This window comes from Medicago sativa, chromosome 5, assembly GCF_051527215.1.
Source record: "Medicago sativa cultivar Bolivia chromosome 5, Bolivia_mono, whole genome shotgun sequence".
In the NCBI taxonomy this organism is placed as follows: domain Eukaryota; kingdom Viridiplantae; phylum Streptophyta; class Magnoliopsida; order Fabales; family Fabaceae; genus Medicago; species Medicago sativa.
In genome coordinates, this window is record NC_140753.1 from 16,907,379 (window position 1) to 16,925,602 (window position 18,224).

Sequence of the window (18,224 nt, forward strand, 5' to 3'; positions counted from 1 at the left end):
CGGGTTACCACATGAAAATTCAAAAGCTAGCGAGTCACGAGTAGGAAGATGAAAGACGCCAAACTTGCCCCTTGATAATTCTACATAAATACTAGACCATCGACCCGTGCTATCGCACGGGTCATATCGAAGGTAATATTTGACAGTAACATGTAACAAAATAGTTTAGTTAAATGTCATAATTGTTCTAATTAAATTCATAATATCAATTATCATAGACATAGGTACCGTACCATATCATATTATGTCCATGACATCGACCTTGATATTGTAACATGACATCGACCCGACACAGATTTTGATCTTTTAATTGGAATGAACAATAAATGCGATTATCATTGAAATTAGGAACATAATTTGACTAACATAATGGAGAGATGGGTTAAGCTTTAAGTAATAGCGAGACGGGTTAAGCTTTATTAATAAGAGATAAGGTTAATATAGTAAAATTAAGCAGAGAAATTAGGGTAAATCTAGGGCAAAATATTGCTTACGGGTTAACTTTAAGTAATAAGAGATAAGAAATAATAGAAGAGATAGGTTAATATAGTAAAATTAAGCAGAGAAATTGGGGTAAATCTAGGGCAAAATATTGCTTACGGGTTAACTTTAAGTAATAAGAGATAATATAAGAGATAGGGTTAATATAGTAAAATTAAGGAGAGAAATTCGGGTATCTAGGGCTAAATATTGCTTACGGGTTAACTTTAAGTAATAAGATATAATAGAAGAGATAGGGTTAATATAGTAAAATTAAGCAGAGAAATTAGGGTAAATCTAGGGCAAAATATTGCTTACGGGTTAACTTTAAGTAATAAGAGATAATAGAAGAGATAGGGTTAATATAGTAAAATTAAGCAGAGAAATTAGGGTAAATCTAGGGCAAAATATTGCTTACAAGTTAACTTTAAGTAATAAGAGATAATAGAAGAGATATTGTTAATATAGTAAAATTAAGCAGAGAAATTAGGGTAAATCTAGGGCAAAATATTGCTTACGGATTAACTTTAAGTAATAAGAGATGTCCAAACGAATTAAAAAGAACACTGGGAATTAAAAAGAACACTATAATGATGATGTTTCAGAGCATAACACCGCTTGTTAGTTTCATTGACGTGGCGGAATGAAACTAAGTAAAGATCCTCTCCATTTATAAAAATAAATGGAAGATGCAATTTGGAAAGAGATAGACACAAAATAGATGGTGGGTCCTACCACTAAGTGAGTCCCACCATCATTAATTATTTTTTATTTTTTGTGTGTCTTTATCTCTCCAAATAGAACAAATGGAAAAGATTATTAATGGACCCAATGAAACTATATCAATTTAAAGATAATTTTCAAAGGTCAAATGATCCTTTTTTAACAACCCATAATTTCACAAAAGGAATCAATAGTTTACTCAATGTTTCACCGTAATATTCAACCTAAGGAGACTATCTATATTGGTTCGAAGAGACTCTGTGATGGATGGATGAAACTTAATAGTGATGACACTTGCAAGGAAGGTTGAGAGATCGTAGGGTGTGGTGGCTTGTTACATAACTCTAATAGAAGATGATAAAAAATTACATTAGGAAAATTGGAGCTTGTGACATTTTTCATCTTAAAATGTGGGGCATATACCTTGATTTTGATATGGCTTGGAAGGAGAGAACTTTTCATCACGTTATAGAAAGTGACTCCAAAATTCTTTTAGATATGGTTCAAGACAATTGTAAGTTTAGATGGGTTGTTCCTACCTTAGTGTGACACTGTAATGATCGTACAGATATTCAAAGGAACTGAACTTGATTAATCAGGAATTTAGTACAGTGTTTAATGGATTGTTCAATAACAAGTAATTGCAGAAAATTATGAAGGTACAATATAGCTCCGAGGTACACGAAAGAGAAAGAGAGAGATCAGAAGAGAAATGAGATCATCAGATATTTCACACCTCATTTCTATTTCCCTTCTCATTCTTATAACCCCTTGCACATAAGCCTTCATGCGTGACGTGGCAGTTTATTATCCAGGTTCATTACAGACACATTCACCGTCCTTCAACTTTGGATTTATATGTTTAGTTTCGTCAGGCTTGGAAGAAAGGAAACTGATGTGCTAATTGGATAGCTGTTTAGCCTTTCCTTTAATTGTATGAATGTCGAGACTCCTAATAGTGAGCTTCAGAAACCTGTTTTTTATTCTATTTTCGTGGCTTGCATGTTTAGAAATGTCCGTTTAGTTTGTAATTTTTTCTTTGAACTACGGTCTTATTTATGTCTATTCAACAAGAAAAATTTCAAGATGACATTATTCAGTGTAAATACCCATTAATGTGTTTTCAAAGGAATTATCCATTATTGTAAATAATAATAATAATAATAATAATAATAATAATAATAATAATAATAATAATAATAATAATAATAATAATAATAATAATAATAATAACCCACTTGGGTTGGCCTAGTGGTATTGGCTTGGGACCTAGGAGTGTGCCCCTCCTTGAGGTCTCAGGTTCGATTCCTCCGGTGTCAATTTAGGTGGGCTAATTTAGCTTCTTAAAAAAAAAATAATAATACATTTATATGTATAGTTATTTGTCATTTCGTCTATCCACCAAAAAAAAAAGTAGTTATTTGTCATTTCGTCTATCCAACAAAAAAAAAGTAGTTATTTGTCATTTCGTCTATCCATAAAAAAAAAGTAATAATTATTCATCTTTACGTTTAATTGTTTTTTAAAGTATAAATACCTAAATGAAAACATAATATAAAATGAAATTTAGTGAATAAAATTAATATATAATATTTAATATACTAAAATTTAATATACTAAATTAATAAATTTAAAGTACTTTTTAAATAAAAACCGAAATTCTGAACACCTAATATGTTTTATATATAAAATGTTTTTTTTATATAAATTTTGTTATGAATTAAAAATATCATTTTATGTCATTTTACACTTATCAATCATTTGAATCACTGATTTTATCAGCTATCATTCATAAACTATCAGCAATAATACATCATTTATCACCATTAGCCATAAGTTATCAACTATTTTATCAATTATTCGCTACTTTTACCGAACAAAGTCTTAGATAGACAAATTTAGAAGGTTTTTCCAATTTTATATATCTCAGTCAAAATCAATTTGTTTCTCTCACTTTCATAATTCAACGTTTCCCTCGCTTTTGGTTTTCCTCTCTCACAAAATCACAATCCCAAACTCATCTTTCCGAATTGATCGACGATTTCTTTCACCTTTGTTTGAATCAACTTCATTGAGTTTATGCACTGACTTTTTTGTTGATTTCTGATACGCTATAATCTTGTCAAATTTTCTTGTTTATTTGATATTTTTGTTACTCTTGTTGATGTTGTTGAAGATTTTAGTCTCATTTTGTGAGACATTTTGTTGGAAAGTTGGTAACATAAACCCAATTTATGCATTGCGGGTCTGAATAACTGAAAGTTCGATAACAGAAACCTACATTGTATGGTCTTGTTTGATCCATGTTGCCGACCCCGATTATCATTAGATTACGAGTCGTATAATCTTGTCAAACAATTTCAAAAGGAGCTTTCTTGTTGAATTGTTATTTTTGTTTTTATTGAAGTTTTTTAGTTTAATTTTCCACTGATTCATCTCTTGATTCTTGTTTTCAACATCATTAGCAAGTAAAGGTTTAAATAAGCCGGTTTCAGTCCAAGATCCCTCTGAGCATAGCATGGAACAACAACAGGAGAAAACTGGCACCAATATCAATGAGTCGGGTCATGCCGTTGCAATTCTAAACTCTAATGATAATAACTTAGTTCGAGCCGAGTCAGGAGCAGAAGGAAGTAATGAAGCTAACTTAGTTCAAGCTGAGTCAGTACCAAAAGGAAGTCGTGAAGCAAAGAGAAGGCGTAGGGAAAGGGTACATTGGACAGAAGGTGAACATAAGTAAGTATTCAATCTATCCTTGGAAGTTATATCTTTTTTTCTTTTTCAATTCTATTTTAGGTTAAATATATTCTTTTCAATTTAAGGTATTAGATGAAGTATTAAATAGTTGTTAGATGCATAACTGCGAATTTATATTTTTATTTTAGACGAATAGTCTAGTGACTAGATACTCAACTTTGGAGAAGTGGAAAATTTTACAATTCGAACCGCATGTAGATCAACGCCCTTGTAGCTACCAATTGATATGTATTTACAATACATTAATAAAAAAAACACATTTATAGCTTTTTAGTTTGTATGATGTATATAAGAAATAATTCAGTTCTAGAAAAACAAAAATGATATTTATGTTCATAGATGTAAATTAATCTTTCTAGGTTGCATATCAACAAAGAGGAGAGAAAAAAATCAATGCAAGTGTTTCCATTGTTTTCGATACATACCAAGATATAGTTACCTCATTTTTTTATTGTTTTCTTCTCTTATTATTTAATTGAATTTGAATATTTCGCATTCATTCTATAATTTGGGATGTATAGGTTGTTTCTGGAGGGGCTTGAAAAACATGGTAGGGGACGTTGGAAAGATATTTCAAAAGAATTTGTGGTGACAAAGACTCCAACTCAAATTGCTAGCCATGCCCAAAAATACTTTATCCACCAAAATGTGAAAGATACAGAGAAGAGGAAAAAGAGAAGAAGTATCCACGACACAAGCTTAAACAAGAATGACACATCAGTCACTGCTCCTATGGAACAACATGAGAATCCTCCTCAAGACACAGCCACCTCAAGACAAATGCAGTTGGTGCTGCTCTGTCCAATCGGTTCTACACTTCCTGATATGAACAAACTTGAGAAGATGCGCAACTTGTTCAACTTGTTGGCAAAAGAACTTTGAATTAGAGGAGTTGTTTGCATGAGGACAGTTTTCTTGGGTTTAGAGTGTAGGATGAGCACGTTTTGGAGTGGTCTCTGGCAGATTATGTAGTGTTAGTTTTGGTTGGTGATTTTGTTTGATCTTTAGATAGGTATCTTTCTTTGTTGAGCTGCTTCTTGTATATTTTAGGTCTTTCTTTGTTGAGGTACTTGTTTTGGTGTATAACATTTCTTTTTGGCTTGGTGAGTACACTACACCTCCTCTTCAAGTTCTGTTGTTGAACTTGAAATCACTTGGTGGAAATGTTATTTGGCTGTTCTTAATTTGATTATTTTCAGAAGCACTATGAAGTATTTCAGAAGCTTTTGTTATAAACATTAGACCTGTTTCACTTTTACATGCAAGTTTTAAATATATCACCTCCTACGGTTAAAAGAACTATTGTCAAGGATTGGCATACATACTTTTCTGTAGAATTCAGTACCAGTAGCATGGTATAAAGCGTATATGACTAAGAGTGATGATATTTGTACAATCATTTATGACAACTTTTGTGACAATCTATCTTTCTCTTATACTATTTTCGCTATGTTTTATAATTTCTTTTTCATTCCTCTCATAATAGTATAATACACAATAAATTACACAATGGTCGTTGTCATACCCCAATTTTTGACCTAAGATCCCATTTCATTTGTCTTTTGGCCCAGAGTATTTTTACCTGTTAATGTACTCTCTTTAATGCTCAAGCTCTCATGAACTGTGTGGTTATGCTCATGCTCTCATGAACATTGTGATCATGCTCAAGCTCTAAAGGAGAATCTTGATGAGCAAGCAAGCAAGCAAAATATCATAAAAAACAAGACTTGGTGACCAAGTATGCTTAAATAATTAAATAATGGTGTCTTAATGGCTAAGAAATGCAAGGACATTAACAGCAATGCATCTTGGAGAACAAGCATGAAACAGCTGTAAAAAGATAAGATATTTTTACTGTTCATGTACTTTTCACTGTTCACACAAGCTCCTGGTCCAAAGACAAGCTCAAGCTCTTAGTGTTAAATGCTGAGGTCGAAGCTGACAAGCTCAAGCTCAGTGTACAAAAGTATGAGACAATGGCAGTTTTGCAATTCCTATCAACAGCAAGGGTCTCTACACAAGGATGAACAGCTGCAGATGTTCAAGGATGAAGGTTGGCTATAAATAGAAGCTTACTCTCAACAAAGAAAGGAGAGGAAAAAAAGAGAAAAAAAGAAAGAAGAAAAAGGAGAAAGATTTGGAAATACACTCTCAAACCTACAATCAAGCAATAAATTCATCAAGCAATCTCAAGATCAAAAATACTCTCACAGTACCAAATCATATTTTCACATCATAAAACCAGTCACACAACCACCACTTAAACCACCACAAATCCATAACCCATCACACCCTAAACCAAACCGCATCACAGCTCTATCCAAGTCCACCAAGCCGATTTGAAACCTGCACAAAGCCGGTCACAGCAGAAGCCATTTTCAAGAAAAGGTAGTATTTCATTTCTTAGATCCAGGCTTAACTCTAACTCTTTCAAAAATCTTGAGGTTGTCTTGCTCGACCTCAGCTTTAATTTCTAGAGGTTGAGCTTGTCTTGCTCGACCTCAGCTTTAATTTCTACCTAGAACTACGTAGCTTTGATTTCTCCATAGCACCTGGAGATACGTAGGAGCAAGATGAAACTCTTGTCAAGCATAACAATAAAAAACCTTTTTTTCTCTACATTTAAACATGCAAATATATCAAAATCACAAAAAAATATTTTCATAAACAAACCTTGATCTTAAATCAAGTGATCGTTCATTTTATTTTCTTTCTTAATTAAATCATCAATCAATTTAATTCTACTTTGAGTCATTTTTCTTTCAATATAAAAAATACAAACAAATTCCAATTTGCCATTTGGCTTTTCATTTTAAAACCTTTTTTCAAAACATAAAAAAACATTCAACCAATCAAACGTCAATTTCTACCCCGAACTACGAGGTTTTGATCCCTCACGGGTACGTAGGCAAAGGACATGCGTCCTTCCAAATCAATAAAAATGTAGATAAATTAGGTCTCTATTTTCTTTCATCATTTCAAATTCCATTTTTTAAAGCAAGCAAGTTTATAGCACAAAAGTTAAATAAAATCAAGAGGTTCTCGTAGAGTACTACGAATATTTAGGGTGCTTAACACCTTCCCTAAATATAACCAACCCCCGAACCCTTAATCCCTAAAAAATGTGGTATTTGAACCTTTTTCCACTTTCTTTTGAAAAGAATTAAATGTTCAGTCGTGAAATCAAAAGCGGGTCTTTGACCGTCCGAAAAATGACGCGACAGTCGTTGTTACTTTCTCCCCTTAAAAAGTCATTGAATCCCCGAGGAGTGTAAGAGACGAGGAAGATCACCTTTTTACAGTTTGTACATAATTTCCACTTGAATCTCTGCAGAAACATGTATATTCTTTGCAGAAGCAGGTATATTCTCAGCAGAAGCAACAAAAATAAAGGGAAACAATCATCAGGCAAATATTTCAATCATTTCTTCTGAAAGAAACTTGCAAGTGTAGCTGATGAAGTGAAAAACACAGAAGTCATGGTCTACTTTATCTAAATAGAAAAGTAGCCAAACATAAGCTCCCACTACTACAGTCCTAGTTTTAATTGTTAGCATAGTCTTGAGTTTCCCAAAGTCTTGAATCCTCGTTCCCTAGAATACATTTTTCTATTTGTAGACATTAAGCTTCGAAAGGGTCTAATGGTAATGGGAGTTAGTCAGGACGATGTAAAAATTACTCTTGAAAAGGTGACGATGCTATTCGGATATTTGCATGAAAAAGATGTGTTTGAGAAAAGTATTACAAACAGCATCTGGCAAAGCGGCTTTTGTCTTGAAAAACAGCTTCTGAAGATGCATTCCCTGTTAATTTTAAGTTCAGTAGCAAACTGTATAAGGTAAAAATAGTGAGGACTGAGGATTATGAAATCTAGGAAGCAATATTTTTTTTAAACAGCTAACTTTATTGAAGATATACCTCTCATAAACGGGGAGCACTTTGATGCCATTAATGGCACCGTGCCATTAAATCTGGGTCATACAAACACATTGCCATTGCATCTGGGTCACACAAAACATCTATCTTGGTGCCATTAATGGCCCAGATTTAATGGTACGGTGCCATTAATTGCACCAAAGTGCTTCCCCTCATAAACCATGAGAAACATGCACAGAGAAGAAAACAAACCAGGAGCAACTCAAAGTCAATCTTGCTCGATACCTCATGGGGAGAGTCTGCCATGCTTGATCCCTAGCCTCTTTGGGGAGAGTCTTCATACTCCATCTCTTTCTTAAGGCGGCCTTTAATGCCATATTTTCCATTTCAGGAGAGTTAGACGCAACAATGAGCTTTCAATCCTTTTTTCATTTGATTTCGCATTTTAAAGATGCTGCAGATACACAAGAATAACACATAGCAAGTAGGGTAAGAGATATATAAATTATAAAATGTAACCATAAAATTATGCTCTGATACATCATCATTATGAGTGGTGGAGGTGCTAAGGTGTGTGATTTTGTAGGCATCAAAATTGGCTTAAGTGCAATAATTCTGTCAGTATATGTCGCTCCGTTTTGCAAAATTCTTTATTTAACTAAACCTTATAAAGCTTATATTTAATATATAACTTCTACATATACAGTCACAAACAACCTCGAAGTTACTAAAATTAGACAAAGATTCATTGTTAATCAAAATCTTTTAGGGAGAGTTTGTCGGAATAGTCTCCGCAGTTGCGCGCGCGGAGGATATTTGGTTTACATAAAAAAATAATCAATAAAATACAATTAAAAACAACATTTTGACGAATAAATATTGTACAATCCATGTCAATAATTCAAGTTTACAGTGCATGACACCGAGCAAGAACAATATATCCAGAAAATCAAAAGCTAAAACAAGTTACCATCTCTTATCTTTCTTTCCTCTTCTTCCTAGTCTTCACATGTACGTTTCAAAAAACCAAAAGCCTAACAAGTATCAAAAGCCACAAGTTATAACAGAATCGGCGACAATAAAATTGTAATAACTACATCATTGAAAGAGTCATTAGTTTTCTACACGAGTGACATGACATGCATGTGAACTGAAAGATAGAATGAAGATATTTCTGATCCCAATTGTTCCAAAAATCAACTCCATAAGTATAATAAAACAGAAAAACAAAACATTATAAACAGAAAACAAAACATTATAATCAAGGGATATGGATTCTCCATAAAACAGAAAAACAAAACATTATAAACAGAAAACAAAACATTATAATCAAGGGATATGGATTCTCCTTCTCAAAACATTATATAGACAAAGGTCATGAACCTACGGATATTTCCAGCTTTTTCAAGGTGAAAACGAAGATCAACAAATTAAGGGTAAAAAATTAAACAAGGTCCTTTTTTTAACCATATTGTGAATAGATTAAATAATTGAGAAGAATAAAAAAAAAATTGAAACTTTAAGTATTTATGTTTGTATCCAATAACAAAGAAGTGTTATACACCAAAACAAGTACCTCAACAAAGAAAGACCTAAAATATACAACCACATTGTCTTGGCAAGTAAAATCCATGACAGAATAATACATCAACAACAAAGAAAGACACCTATCTAAAGATCAAACAAAATCAGCACCCAAAACTAATACCACATAATCCGCCACACATATCCAAAACGTGCTTGTCCTACACTCTAAACCCAACAAAACTATGCTGTTTCTGCTGCATTCTTGAAGAGGAATATCATCTTGTTGTTCAACTGGACGAATGACTAATGCGACTAATGTTTTTTTTTTGTCGGCATCCAATCAAAACAACTTGTTTCGAGGACCCATAGTCATTCCCCCAGTTGAACAACAAAATGAGATTGCTCGTCTAGAATACCTTTTCTTCTAAATCAACATGATGACCTAATTGTTTCAATTTTTTTTTTTTTCTTTCCATGTAAAACCAATTTCGTCTAATTTGGATTATATATATAGGCTCACGTACGGAATTTGTTCTACTTTTTTGGAGGGGTTTGTTCCTACTTATTATTCTAATGTTAGGTATATCCTTTAATCAATATTTTATGTTCCTAGGATTGTTTGTAACAAACTCTTCTCTGTATCCCCTTTTTTCGTTATAATAACATTGACTCTTTCTAGTTTCACCCTATATAATCATAGTTACACCCAAATTTATTAAAATTTTTACAATAATACCAAAATTGCCCTCTTCATCTAAATTTCTAAAAACCCTTCTTTTATTATCATTCTGAACCCTCACCCCTTTTTCAGCCACAAACCACCATGGATATGCAATCAATACCTACTAAAATCGTCAATTGAATCAACATCTCTTCCATTGATACGTACTCGATTAATACAAGTAAGTGAATTTCATAAATTTCTTCGAGTTTCTATTTGTCGTTTGCTCTATGATTTATTCAATATTGTTAATTTTACTATGGATGTTTATAGTTGTTGTTAATTTCACGTTTGTCTATCGACATCGATTTGTTTGATTTAAGTTTACGTAGAAGGGTAACATAATTTAAGTTTACATATAGGTCTCACGTGAATTTAGTTTACGTACATATTCTAAAAAGGAATAACATACACCTAAACTCAGTTTACTTGGTGTATGTAAACTCAGTTTACATGAACTAAAAACTCAGTCTTAACTTACTTATGTAAATTCAGTTTACATAGTGTATGTTAACTCAGTTTACGTAGTGTATGTAAACTCAGTTTACTTAACTCATGTAAACTGAATTTACATAAACTTCGTAAACTGATTTTACATACACTACGTAAACTGAGTTTATATACACTATGTAAACTGAATTTACGTATACATAATTAATGTGCAATGAACATGAATAAAGGGTATGTTAGTAACTTTGGGGTGTAACTTGGATTATGTGGGGTGTGGGTAGTATCTGTCAATAACATTTAAATAGTTTTTCTTCTAATATATTTATCTTTTTGTTCTCCTTCTTATCCCTTTACTCTTTCCACTATTTCTCCTTATCCGATTTTTAGTTTAAGTATTTATAGTTTTATCCCTTGATAACTAATTCCCTATATTTTGCAAATAACAAACTCATTTGTTTCCTCATTTGTTTCATCTTCTTGTTATCTTATTCCCTTTTATCTAATATACTAATTTACTGCTTATTATAATAAGCAAAATTTCATAATTATCTTTTTTAAACTCTTAATTTTCTTAACTTTATGTGTCTATTGTTCATTTTCCAAAATATAAAACCAATTTATTTTTTGTCAAAGATAAAACCAATTTGTTATCCTTTAAGTACTTAATTAACTCTTAAGTCATATCTTTATACTTCTCTATAAATAAATATCAAATATAACATAATTGTAAATCATAAGGGAATAATAGAATTCTCTCTTTTCAATGTTTCTATTATTGTTCTTATTTTCTTCTCTCCTCTATTTCACTTTCTTATTTTAAAAGTTTCGTAACAAAACTATTAAAAGAAATCTTAGGTTATTTATATTTTTTTTTAAGAAAAAGAGTTCTTAGTTTATTATTATTTGCAAAAAAAAAAAAACTTCGTATAAGTAGGAATAAAGTTTGGTATGTGAGCCTATATATAAAAATAAAAAATAAAATAAATAAAAAAAAAACTAATTCGGTATGTTAAGCTGTTTATTATTTTAGGTTTTCTTAATAACAATAATTATTATATGGAACAAAAGTTTCCTGTAGTGACGTGAGTAGTAAATTTCTAAATTATTCAATTTTAATGATTTTGATTATTATATGGAACAGTGTTGTTCAGTGGTTGAATATAACGCTAATACATATAAAATATTGATTAACAAAAAAATATATATATACACTAACTAGAAATGTTTGTTACTCTAGGTAACATACAACTCACAAAAGAGATTAATTATTGATCAAAAAATAAAAATAAAATACATATAAAATATTGATTAAAGGATATACCCTAACTTCCCCTAAAAAAAAATATACATTAACTAGAAAACTTTGTTACTCCTAGGTAATATACAACTTAAAAAATAAAATTATTGATCAAAAACTAAAATACATATAAAATATTGATTAACAAAAAAAAAGATATACACTAACTAGAAAAGTTTGTTACTCTAGGTAACATACAACTCACAAAAGAGATTAATTATTGATCAAAAAATAAAATACATATCAAATTAAATATTGATTAAAGGATATACCTTCACTTCCCCTAAAAAAAGGATATACACTAAAAAGTAGAGAAGAAGAAGAAGAGGAGAAGGAGTATTCATGACACAACAATCTCACTTTGTTGTTAAACAGCCAGTGTGTCATGAATGTTTTTTCTCTTCTTTTTCTTCTTTCTTCACTCATGCCCTGCTCCTAAATTTGTCTCAAGGAATTAAAAAGAACACTATACAATGATGATTGTTACTGTACTTCATGATTGTTTGGATATAATAACCACCTACTTTGTCTTTGGTTTCCATCTCGGGTGCAGCCCTTTGCATCTTTTTTGGTTACAAAAAATTTAGGTGGGTTCGGCTCCGGTCACCACCAGGGTCAGGGCACGCCTCCGGGCCCAAAGGGCACTTACAGAGGTACTTACAGATCATCCACCAACACTGCCCTCACATCGGCAGAGGGAATCGAACACACAACCTTCTGCAAGGAAGTGGCCCGTTCCTTACCAACTTTGCATCTGATTATGATATAGATATATTTTTGGCTAGCTGTATCTGCCGATCATGATTATTTTATTTTATTTTATTTTCTTGTGAGATTTTACTGTGAATTTTGACTTACTTCCAAATTTGATTAAATTGGTTCTATGTTCTTATAGTTTTTTGTTAAAAAAAAAAAAAGTTCTTATGGTTGCTTAGCTTTTATGTTATAGGAACATGGAAGGAAGGACTTCAATTCAAGATCCCTTGAGAATAGCGTGAAACAACAACAATAGAAACTTGACCCTGATACCATTTAGTCGGGTCATGCCGTCGCAATTCTAAATCCTACAGATAATAACGTCGCAGCTCTAAATTCTAATGATAATAACTTAGTTTCAAGCTGAGTCAGTCCCAGAAGGAAGTCATGAAGCAAAGAGAGGGCGTAGGGAAAGGGATAGCTTATGAAAATTTATAAAAATCTGTTGAGAGTTGATATACTTAATAAAACTTGTAACTCAACAGTGGGTTGATGAGTGAAATCTATGTTTATAATGAATTTTTGTTTTTTTATTTGTATCTTTACAGTGTAGCTCTCCAAATATGAGTTATTGTGCTTGATAAATCACTAAACAATGAATTCATTAATTTAACTATCAAATTAAAAGTTCTTATTGAGTATATAAACTCCACATTTTTAATATGAAATTTTGGAACTATTTGATATTTCATTAAATAATTTTGATAGGTAAATACCGATTGTTAGATCACCAAACTATGAATTTATATTTTTATTTTAGACAAATAGTCTAGTGAGTAGACACTCAACCATGGAGAAGTGGAAAACCCTCGATTCGAACCACATATGTAGATCAAGGTCCATGTAGCTAGTACTTAAGGGACACTCAACCACTGAACAACACTGTTTCATATAATAATCAAAATCATTAAAATTAAATAATTTAGAAATTTACTTGGTTCAAGAGCCTTGGCACTAATAGGGCTGTAGAGGAACGTCTGGACCGTGCACTAGCTACAAATTCTTGGCATTCTATGTACCCGAATGCAGTTCTTGAAAATCTGTCAGCTCCGGCTTCTGGTCATTATCCCATTCAATTAATTTGTGAACCAAATATTAGTATCAACAGAACTCTTTCTCGATTCAAATTTGAGAACGCATGGTTGGTAGATCCTGATTTCGGCAGTTTTGTAAATGGAAAATGGCAGTCTTATGGTGATAAATTAATTGTTGACAAACCGGAAATGTGTGCTTCAGATTTGGTTGTCTGGAATCGAACTCACTTTCAGCAGACGCGTCGCGATATTGACTCTTGCCAGAAGAAGATAGATATTATGAGGGGAAATGTTACAGAAAGTAATATTGTGCTTTTTAATAATCTCCGAAATCAGATGTCACAGTTACTCATACAAGAAGATGCTTTCTGGCGCCAAAGAGCTAAAGCTCATTGGTTGAGAGATGGTGATTTAAACACCAAATTCTTTCAAGCTTCTGCAACATCTAAAAGGAAGGTAAACCATATCTCATCTTTGGTGGATGCCTCAAATAATAGAGTTACACAAGCCACTGATTTGTGTAATGTAGCAAAAGACTACTTTGTAAACCTCTTCCAAGCTTAGAACAGTGATGTCTCTCCGGTTATTAACGTCATTGCTGAATCCATATCTGGGGAAGATAACCTCAGATTAATCTCACCGTTTATGATTGAAGAATTTAAGGAAGCCATTTTTTCTATGAAACCTGACAAGTGTCCGGGTCCTGATGGATTCAATCCTGGTTTCCTTCAAAAATTATGGCCTATATGCGGTGAAGAAATTTTTAAGCAATGTTATGGCTGGCTAGATTCAGGTGTATTATCGCATACCCTAAACATGACGAATATTGCTTTGATTCCAAAAGGTGACTCTCAGGTCTCTATGAAGGATTGGCGCCCAATCGCTTTGTGTAATGTTGTGTATAAAATTGTAGCTAAAGTCCATGCAAATAGATTAAAAGGAGTTCTTGACAAGTGTATTTCAGATAATCAATCCGCTTTCGTTCCTGGCAGATCAATTTTGGATAATACGATGGCTGCGATTGAACTTGTGCACCATATGAAGTCAAAAGTGTCAGGAAACAAAGGTGATGTGGCTTTTAAGCTAGACATTAGCAAGGCATATGATAGGATAGACTAGAATTATCTCAAGTGTGTTATGCTTGAAATGGGTTTTTCTCATCAATGGGTTAAATGGATAATGATGTGTGTGGAGACTGTCGACTACTCGGTAATAGTTAATGATGAGGTAGTTGGTCATATTATTCCGGGTCGAGGACTAAGACAAGGAAATCCTTTGTCACCATACCTATTTGTTATTTGTGCAGAAGGACATTCCTCTTTAATTCGGAAGGAAGAAGCTAGTGGGGACATTCATGGAGTTAAAATATGCACAAATGCTGCTATAGTCTCTCATCTACTGTTTGCGGATGATTGCTTTCTCTTTTTTAGAGCAGAGCCTGCTGAAGCGATATTTATGAAGAATATCCTAGTAGTTTATGAGAAAGCTTCGGGGCAAGCAATCAATTTTCAAAAACCAGAGATTTTCTTCAGCAGGAATGTTTGTCAAACAAAGCAAACTGATATCACAAACATTCTTGAGGTACAAGCTGTTCTTGGTACTGGGAAGTATTTGGGATTACCATCTATGATCGGAAGGAGCAAGAAAGCGACGTTTAATTTTATCAAGGATCGTATTTGGAAAATGATCAATTCATGGGGCAGCAAGTGTCTATCAAAAGTTGGGCGTGAGGTACTTATCAAATGGCAAAGATTTGGAAGCTAAAATCGCCTCCCAAAGTTAAAACTTCATGTGGAGAATTGTTAGAAATGTGTTACCAACAAGAATGCGGCTCAGAGATAAGAGAGTGAATTGTCCGAAAAATTGTATGCTTTGTGATTCTGGTGTAGAGAATAACTTTCATCTATTCTTTTCTTGTCCAAATAGTAGTAATGTATGGAATTTGTCTGCTGTATCCACTGTTGTCAGTGCTGTTACAAGTCAAGAGATAGACTGCAAGGCTTGTATTTTTCGAATTTTGCAGGACTTATCAAGTGGAGATGCATCACTGTTTGCTTGTATTCTTTGGAGTATTTGGAAGCAACGCAACAACAAGGTGTGGAATAACGTTACAGATACACATGCCTTTGTTTTAGAGAGAGCCGAGTCCTTGATTTATGAATGGACAGCTGGCAGAAATGCTAAAACCAGAACAGATTCAGGTGGAACCAGAATGCTACAACAGCAGCAGCAGCAAAACCAAAGGGTTAAGTGGCAGAAACCAAGCACAGGTAGATTCAAATGTAACATAGACACTTCCTTTCCAAATAATGACAACCGAGTGGGAATTGGCATATGTATTAGAGATGAGGAAGGTGTGTTTATGCTTGCAAAAAAGGAATGTTTTGAGCACAAGCATGAGGTGCATATTGGAGAGGCGTTGGGTTTGTTATCAACTCTTCAATGGGTTCATGACTTGAGGTTAGGACCAATAGACTTTGAACTTGACTGAAAGAAGGTTGTCGACAGCTTTGCCTCTAACAGGCAAGATCATACGGAATATGGTGCTATTATCAATGAATGTAAATCTGTATTTAGTGAGTATTATGAAAACTCTAGTGTTGAGTTTGTACGGAGACAAGCAAATGAGGTTGCCCATAAGTTAGCAAAGGCGGCCCTATTGTCTGCTAGTTTCCAGCTCCTAGTTGAACCACTTGATTGTATTGAACACATTTTGACTAGTGAAATGATATAAGCTCTTTTCTTTCAAAAAAAAAAAAAGAAATTTACTACTCACGTCACTACAAGAAACTTTTGTTCCATATAATAATTATTGTTATTAAGAAAACCTAAAATAATAAACAGCTTAACATACCGTATTAGTTTTTTTATTTTTTATTTTTATATATAGGCTCATATACCAAACTTTATTCCTACTTATACGAAGTTTTTTTTTTTTTTTTTTGCTAAATAATAATAACCTAAGATCTCTTTTTCTTAAAAAAATAATATAAATAACCTAAGATCTCTTTTAATAGTTTTGTTATGAAACTCTTAAAATAAGAAATTGAAATAGAGGTGAGAAGAAAATAAGAACAATAATTAGAAACAGTGAAAAGAGAGAATTCTATTATTCTCTTATGATTTACAATGATGTTATATTGGATATTTATTTATAGAGAAGTATAAAGATATGGCTTAAGAGTTAATTAAGTACTTAAAGGATAACAAATTGGTTTTATCTTTGACAAAAAACAAATTGGTTTTATATTTTGGAAAATGAACAATAGACACATAAAGTTAAGAAAATTAAGAGTTTAAAAAAGATAATTATAAAATTTTGCTTATTATAATAAGCAGTAAATTAGTATATTAGATAAAAGGGAATAAGATAACAAGAAGATGAGTGAGAAACAAATGAGTTTGTTATTTGCAAAATTCAGAGAAGTTGTTATTTGCAAAATATAGAGAATTATCAAGGGATAAAACGATAAATACTTAAACTAAAAATCGGATAAGAAGGAGAAATAAGTGGAAAGAGTAAAGGGATAAGTAGGAGAACAAAAAGATAAATATATTAGAAGAAAAACTGTTTAAATGTTATTATAAAAAAAAAAAAAAAAAGGATATAGAGAAGAGCTTGTTACAAACAATCCTAGGAACATAAAATATTGATTAAAGGATATACCTAACATTAGAATAAGTAGGAACAAACCCCTCCAAAAAAGTAGAACAAATTCCGTATGTGAGCCTATATATATAATCCAAATTAGACGAAATTGGTTTTACATGGAAAAAAAAAAATAATTGAAACAATTAGGTCATCATGTTGATTTAGAAGAAAAGGTATTCAAGACGAGCAATCTCATTTTGTTGTTCAACTGGGGGAATGACTATGGGTCCTCGAAACAAGTTGTTTTGATTGGATGTCGACAACAAACATTAGTCACATTAGTCATTCGTCCAGTTGAACAACAAGATGATATTCCTCTTCAAGAATGCAGCAGAAACAGCATAGTTTTGTTGGGTTTAGAGTGTAGGACAAGCACGTTTTGGATACGTGTGGCGGATTATGTGGTATTAGTTTTGGGTGCTGATTTTGTTTGATCTTTAGATAGGTGTCTTTCTTTGTTGTTGATGTATTATTCTGTCATGGATTTTACTTGCCAAGACGACGTGGATGTATATTTCAGGTCTTTCTTTGTGGAGGTACATGTTTTGGTGTATAACGCTTCTCTTTGTTATTATATACAAAAATAAATACTAAATTGTTTCAATTTTTTTTATTCTTCTCAATTATTTATCTATTCACAATGGTTAAGAAAAGGACCTTGTTTAATTTTTTTACCCTTAATTTGTTGATCTTCGTTTTTACCCTTAATTTTTTTACCCTTAATGGAGCTTGATGTTAGCGTGAACAAATTTCTACCTGTAGCTTTATGATCTTCGTTTTCACCTTGAAAAAACTGGAAATATCCGTCAGTTCATGACCTTTGTTTATATAATGTTTTATCTTCATTCTATCTTTCAGTTCACATGCATGTCATGTCACTCGTGTAGAAAACTAATGACTCTTTCAATGATGTAGTTATTGCAATTTTATTGTCGCCTATTCTGTTATAAC

At 32.4% G+C, this 18,224-nt stretch overlaps 3 protein-coding genes across 3 annotated transcripts; all 3 read left to right on the forward strand.

Moving 5' to 3' along the window:
- The first annotated feature begins 1,611 nt into the window (after positions 1-1,611).
- Positions 1,612-4,875, forward strand: LOC146920593 (uncharacterized). Its single transcript, XM_085711167.1, has 3 exons — positions 1,612-1,717; positions 3,669-3,939; positions 4,482-4,875. The coding sequence occupies exons 1-3, from the start codon at positions 1,612-1,614 to the stop codon at positions 4,840-4,842; spliced, it is 738 nt and encodes a 245-aa protein (XP_085567293.1). The 3' UTR covers positions 4,843-4,875.
- An 8,725-nt stretch (positions 4,876-13,600) lies between these two features.
- On the forward strand, positions 13,601-14,740 carry LOC146920594 (uncharacterized). Its single transcript, XM_085711168.1, has 2 exons — positions 13,601-14,077; positions 14,186-14,740. Exons 1-2 carry the CDS (start codon positions 13,601-13,603, stop codon positions 14,738-14,740), a joined length of 1,032 nt encoding a protein of 343 aa, XP_085567294.1.
- Positions 14,741-15,446: 706 nt separating this feature from the next.
- Positions 15,447-16,112, forward strand: LOC146920595 (uncharacterized). Its single transcript, XM_085711169.1, has one exon. The coding sequence runs from the start codon at positions 15,447-15,449 to the stop codon at positions 16,110-16,112; it is 666 nt and encodes a 221-aa protein (XP_085567295.1).
- The last annotated feature ends 2,112 nt before the right edge of the window (positions 16,113-18,224 follow it).